At 35.8% G+C, this 6918-nt stretch overlaps 1 protein-coding gene across 1 annotated transcript; it reads left to right on the top strand.

Annotated features, from left to right (window-relative positions):
* The first annotated feature begins 570 nt into the window (after positions 1 to 570).
* Positions 571 to 2395, top strand: LOC140982003 (cytochrome P450 714C2-like). The gene is made up of 4 exons (XM_073448419.1): positions 571 to 828; positions 958 to 1205; positions 1427 to 1781; positions 1869 to 2395. The coding sequence occupies exons 1-4, from the start codon at positions 586 to 588 to the stop codon at positions 2292 to 2294; spliced, it is 1272 nt and encodes a 423-aa protein (XP_073304520.1). The 5' UTR covers positions 571 to 585; the 3' UTR covers positions 2295 to 2395.
* The last annotated feature ends 4523 nt before the right edge of the window (positions 2396 to 6918 follow it).

Here is a 6918-nt window from a genome sequence, read left to right as displayed (position 1 = left end):
ATGAGATTTATCGAATATAAATTGAAAAATAATTTTTTTGAAATGAAAATATATTATATTTTGAATTAGTTAGAGATTTTTTCACAAAATTAAAATGTGAGACTTAGTGATAATTTCTATTTTATAGCACTACCCAAATACTAAAATTTTTACAAATTTATTCACATAACTAAATTAAATGAAAATTTTAATTATAACTAACTATTGATTAATAAAAGGAGTTAAGAGCATTTGAAGCAGAAATCAATCAGTCTGCATTAATTTTAGAATATTTTATTACTTGAACAACAATTAATATTTTAAAATCTATACACAAATTTTACGTACGAATGTTCTTTGTGCTATTCTCCCCTACTTTTTCCGAAGCTAAAACCTGCGTGATTTTATTAATCGTTGTAGGAATTGATTTTTTTTTTTTAGTTTTTATTTTCCATGAATGTTTTTTTTTGTTTGTTTAATTTAATATAATTATTATCATATTTTTACGATTATATATTTACTTAGAAATAATTAAATTTGCATGAAAATTATCTTGGTAAGAAAAATCAAAGATGGCTTGCTATTATAATATATATTTAATATTTAATGTTTTTTGTTACAGGTCGATTGTTCAGGTTTGCTCTTGGTAATATGCAAGTCATTTACGTGACTGATCCGGATCTAGTGAAGGAAATTACAACATGTACGTCACAGGACTTGGGCCGGCCTGCTTACCAGCAGAAAGAACTTGGGCCTTTACTGGGAGAAGGTATCTTGTCGTCCAATGGGCCTACATGGGCCCGCCAGAGGAAAATCATGGCTCCTGAGTTGTACATGGACAAAGTCAAGGTACATATGATTGATTATATTTGCTGTTGCTTCGTATCTTGCCACAGTGCATGTATTGTGTGTTATACCATTAATCTATTTGATATGATTTTGTCACTCGTTGTTTTTTATATGGATGGATTGATGTAGGGAATGATCGACCTTATTACCGAATCATCCTTGGGGCTGGTGAATTCGTGGAACCAGAAGTTTGAGTGCCAAGGAGAAATTGTTGAGTTTAAAGTGGATGAAGATATGAAAAGATTTTCAGGAGACATAATATCCAAAGCCTGTTTCGGCAGTAGTTACTCAAAGGGTCAGGAGATTTTCGTGAAGCTCGGGGATCTACAAGAAATTATGTCCAAAAAGACACTGTCTATGGGCATTCCTGGTCTACGGTAATTTTCTTAAATCAATTTTCTAGCAGTTTAGATTAGTTACTTTAGTATAATCCTATGAATACAGAGTCTTTTCTGCTGTATGAACATGAAGGCAGCCAACCCACATCCACAATATCTACTTTATTTCATGTTTCATGCATACAAATTAATGAAAATGTGTACAAGTGATTCGTGAATTTAATCTAAGTATGCATATTATTGTGCTTCTTGTGGAACAGATATTTGCCCACTAAAACCAATAGGAAAATGTGGGCACTAGAGAAAGAAATATGTTCATTGATCTTGCAGATAGTGAAAGAAAGACAACAAGCTGGACATGAGAAGGATTTGTTGCAAATTCTTGTTGAAGGTGCGAAGGGCAGTGATTTGAGCCAACAAGCTTTGGATCGATTCATCGTTGACAATTGCAGAAACATCTACTTAGCCGGATTCGAGACATCTGCGGTGGCTGCGTCATGGTGTCTCATGTTGTTGGCTTCGAACCCTGAATGGCAAACACGAGCCAGAGAAGAGGTTTTAGAAGTTTGCCAAGGTCAAATCCCAGACGTACAAATGCTTCGGAAGATGAAACTGGTAAGTATTTTTCATTTGCCACCAAAATGAAACTAAGTCATTTTCTATACCTTGGTGATTTTGGAAATTCATCTTTTGATTTTGCAGTTAAATATGGTGATTCAAGAAACCATGCGCCTTTACCCTCCCGGTCCTACCTTGGCAAGGGAAACTTTGAAAGACATGCAAATTGGCAACATTTGGGTACCCAAAGGTGTAAACTTGTGGACCATGGTGGCTACGTTGCACACCGATACTGCATTGTGGGGATCAGATGCTTTAGAGTTTAAACCACAAAGGTTCGAAAACGGGATCACGGGTGCTTGCAAGAACCCTAACTCGTACGTGCCATTTGGATTCGGGCAACGTGTGTGCATCGGGCAGCATCTGGCCATGCTTGAGCTCAAGATGTTGTTTGCTCTTATTTTGTCAAACTATTCTTTCACACTATCTCCCAAGTATGTCCACTCACCTGCTATGACGATCATCATTGAGCCTAAACATGGAGTATATCTCAGAGTCAAGAAGTTGTAATATGTTTGTTAATTCTTGTTGTCCAAATAAGGGAACAATATCAAGGGCAGTTTGCATATTTTCTTAACGATTTTCGGAATGAAATCAAGTATCTTGAGATCTATTATTTGATTAATGTTTGACCAACGACATAGTTCGGTTGGGTGTACAACTTTCTAAAACCTACAATGCCTACATGCAGATATGTTCTTGCAGTTGCAGTTATCTGTTCGCTTGCCTAAATCACTATCTTTAAATAGTATAGCTCAAAATCAGTGGTGATGATTCCTAAAAGCTCCTCATTTGATGTTTTAGTAGTACTTCCAAGGAGTTATAAAGCTCTAAGACTCGACTAACGATTCAGTGAGTTAAATCGAAACTGATTTGTCCCCTGCATATTTACAAATCCTAACGAATCAATTTTCAAATATCGACTCTCCCATAAATTCCCCTAGACATTGAAATTTTGATGGCATTAATATCGTACCAACTTTTTTTTCCTAATAGAAATTCTGACAGATTCACCAATTTTAACCAATTTCTTTTATTTTTTTGGAGTAAGATTTTTTTAGAAACACCCTCATAATGAACAACCCCAAAGGCACTAAGGAGGAACAGAGTATGCTAATTATAGAGCTGCTACTATCTACTAGACTCCTCCCTAAAGTGGGACTGGGAGAGGTATTAGTTGTTGAATCCCATGTCGACCCACAAACCTTTTTTGTGCAATATTGACACCGACTAAACACAACTCAAAGCACGGCACTCAGGGTCTCGTTCCAGGCGTCAGGTACTCCAGGTAGACAACAATGGCTGCAGTCAGAAGTTGGATCTTTTAATCTGTCATTGTTCTTTTCGCCCAAAGCTCAGGCCGTAAATCGAAGGATGCCCGTCTTTTCTAAGAGCAGACATTGTTGTTATATCTTGAATAGATACTGGAAACTAGCAACGGTTCCGGGACATGGGAAGGTTTTTACTTTCAAACGGTTTCCTCTGATTGTAACATTTCCAGCCACTTGCTCTACAGATCATGGAATTCAAATGAGATTCAGTTTAATATTGGAATGTTTAGTCGTGAAATAGCAGAAACTTGTAAGCAGTAAAGATTCATATATTCACTTGTTATGCCTTGGTGACATGCTCCGGAGGAAGACATTGTTCCTTATTTGAGAAAACTGAGTTTTTTTAGCGAAGAAAAGATTAGATATGTACTTACGAGCTCCACATAGCAGAATGTGTCCACCAATGAGCAGAATCAAACACAAGAACATCAATCCCTCTCCAATACTTAGCATTCTCTTCTATCAAATCCTGGTGCAATATTCTCTTGTTACTTTCCTCCTCCTCAGTTCCACATGAAACGGAGCCCAACAAAATTCTATTGCCATCTCAAAGTCCTACAAATTAATCAATTTTTTCACCGCCCTCGAAAATCGGGTGTTCTAGTTGCTATTCTTAAAATTTCACTGGAAGTTGCAGGAAACAAATGGTACTTTTCCATTTGGTTTTACTCACTAAAGCAAGGAAGGATATGGTCGGACCATTGTAGACTGCCGTCTTTCGAGCACTTGGAACAACTGATTGAGCTAAACAGACCAGAGACTCCACTGGTTTCTCATCATGGAATCTCCCCACAAGCATTATTCTTTTCCTTCTCATCTTACCAAGGAAATCCAATTGATCGAACCTGCGAAAATAGGTAATGTCTAACATATAATACGTACAAGATCGTGCCACACATTCAACCAACAATGTGAAATATTGCTATAATGTAGTATGTGTTAGAGTAGGTGCCTAACAAGCCAACTTGTGGCTCGGGTTTTAATGACTATAATGTAAAACAATCTTTATTTTAATAATATTTTACGATTTTATTCGATTATAGCATTATACTTTATCTGTATACCCATGCAAGGTGCATAGATAAAGTCTTTGAATATACAATAGATACCACGAGGTCCACGTCACAACATAAGATCATGGAACTCATTAGAAAGTTTACCGTATATTCTAAACAAGTTCCTAGTCGAATCAGCTGCCTAAAATAAGGATAAAGGTCGCTCGAGCTTGAGACTAGCATCTGTGATGTAAACGCCATGTTTCATTGACAAGGACATGGAGATGTCCATTCACACAGATGTGTGATCATATGATGATGCACTGAACATTAACCCTCCCTCGGACTATCCAAGTGGTTCTCACTTATCGAATGGAATAGTCCGCAGTTATGGTTGTACACCATTAGTCATTTGATTCGGGACAATGTAAAGGCTATACGTACTAGCATGCACTTTGATCCGTTTACCGACTCCATTGTGGGTCATCAGGTAGCGAGGTTGGGTGTAGTTTCGAAATACGGAAGTTAGCATGATTGCTAAATAAGGAAGGAGAGTGAAACTGCCTACTTTAGTAAAGGAGTTTACAAAACTAGCAGCCGCCAAATATGCTAACTTCCATATATGGTAAGTTCCAAAATTTTGTAAATGAAAATTTTGATCTTCGAAATTTTCGATTTTCATTATATGAACAAGATTTGTATCATTGGTACATTGGCGCTCTCAAATCGTCGATCAGGGTTATAATGAGTTCGGAATCTTTTTTTTTTGTGAATTTGGAATTTACTAATTAAAGGATTGTGCTAGTAGTGGTGACTACTAACATGCACAAATTCTCATATATGTTCTAGAGAAGTCTAGATTTAAATTAACCAAGGAGTTAATTTATAAATTAAATAATGATTATTTAATTTAATTAATGTACATATATATTTTATATGGTGATATAAAATATGTGTATATGGTATTATTATATCATTTATTATTAAAATTTAATAAATACATTATATATTAATTTTATGAGAGTTTTAATATAATGAAATTATTAGAGCTCTTGTGGGAGAAAGACTCTTAATCGGATTAGGAGTCAACCTCTATACATATACCACTGGGACTCGTAATTAAAAACCAGTATTTTTCACATAAAAGACAACTCAAAAATTCTCTCCGAACTCCTTGAAAGCCACCACATGAAATTTGTGATAGAATTCTTGGCCACAAACAAATTAGTTTACTTAATTATTGATTAAAAATCAATAATTATTTGATTACTTGTTGATTATGAATCATAAGTGAAAAAAAATTATGATTAACAATCATGATGTCATGGCCACTTCAATTTTTGGAGAAGAAAGATTTCGGCCATCAAGCTTTCTTCCGCCACTGCGCCGTCATCGCCGCACCGTCTCCGGATTTTGGAAATTCGGAGGCTACACTCTAAACGCATAAATTGTTTGGATTTTTTTAGTGCAAACCAAGCGAGGAAGACAATCTTCGATCGTGGACCTAAATAGGCGATCAAAGGAGAAGAGCCTTTCGTAGGGATATACAAGAAGGGTTATATCTGTCTAAACACCGGAATAGTTTAGAGTCCAGGGTTAAGAACGCAAAGGTATAATTATAAACTCCCTATGAATGTTTTGAACACATGACGCCCAAGAACAAAATTTTTTAAACTTCTGCTGCGTCTTGGGTGCGAGAATACGATGTCCCAACATTATGAAAAAACAGGCATATCAAAAATGTTTTAGAGCCAACGAAATCTCACAAAGTAAGCAATAAATGTTGGTTCTTTCTTTATAAACTCACCACATTGCTACTACATATACTCATTCCATGAGTGACTACAAAAGAAAAGCCAGTTATGTACCTAGGAAGTGAAGAAGCATCTGGCTTCCATCTCCGTTTCTCATACTAGGAATCCAGACGATCGTTTTTCCGACATGCAACCGCCGTACTAAGATAAGGGCAAGAAGAATACTCATAGAGAACGTAAGTTCGATCGTAAACTCATTTTCCTTCGCTAAAATCACAGCTTTCTAGTGACGCATTGAGCCTGTTTCGAACCACAACAAGTTCACCATCTTCTTGAGATGATTCAGAATGGGAGAAGCAAAAGTAGACAGTAAAGAACAGGAACAAGTAGACTGGAGCGGAGCTAGAATTTTGATTCAATGTAGGCTAGGGTATACTATAATTAATAAAACAAAAAAATCTTTTAATCATAAAACTTCACAAAATAAATACCTTAAAATTGTTCTTTTTTAATCTTCATATTTTGAAACATTTGTACAATAGATTCGTTATCAACAGTCATAAATATATCTTTCTCTACATAGACAAAGAGACTATCATTCATCTAATCATCACTCATTCGATTGTGCAACCAGTCTTTCACAATTCTCATGGCAGAAAACACCCTCTTTACTGTCTCCGTTGCAATCGATATAATTAATGACAATGCCAAAAGCTTATAAACCAACGGGTGCACCATATTTTTCTTTGACATGAATAACTTCTCTGAAAGATTACCAAGCCCTTTCAATCCTTGAAATGCTTTGTTAGAATGCATATCACATATATAAGTTTCAAGTTGATCATCAAGTGTGAGGAGATCAAAACTTGAAAATCACGTGGATAAAATTCAGCTAGTCCCATCAATTTTTTCTCGTCAAATGCAAAAAACTAGTTTTGTGGACACAAACAAGCTACACAAAGGAGTACTTTTGTACCTGCCTCTGATAAACGATCATTTAACTCTTGAAGATGCATGTCGATAACACCATAGAATAAATACACATGATAGTGAT

This window comes from Primulina huaijiensis, chromosome 8, assembly GCF_012295235.1.
Source record: "Primulina huaijiensis isolate GDHJ02 chromosome 8, ASM1229523v2, whole genome shotgun sequence".
NCBI classification, from domain to species: Eukaryota; Viridiplantae; Streptophyta; class Magnoliopsida; order Lamiales; family Gesneriaceae; genus Primulina; species Primulina huaijiensis.
Note: the sequence above shows the minus strand (reverse complement) of the source record. Positions and strands in the feature narration are given on the sequence as shown.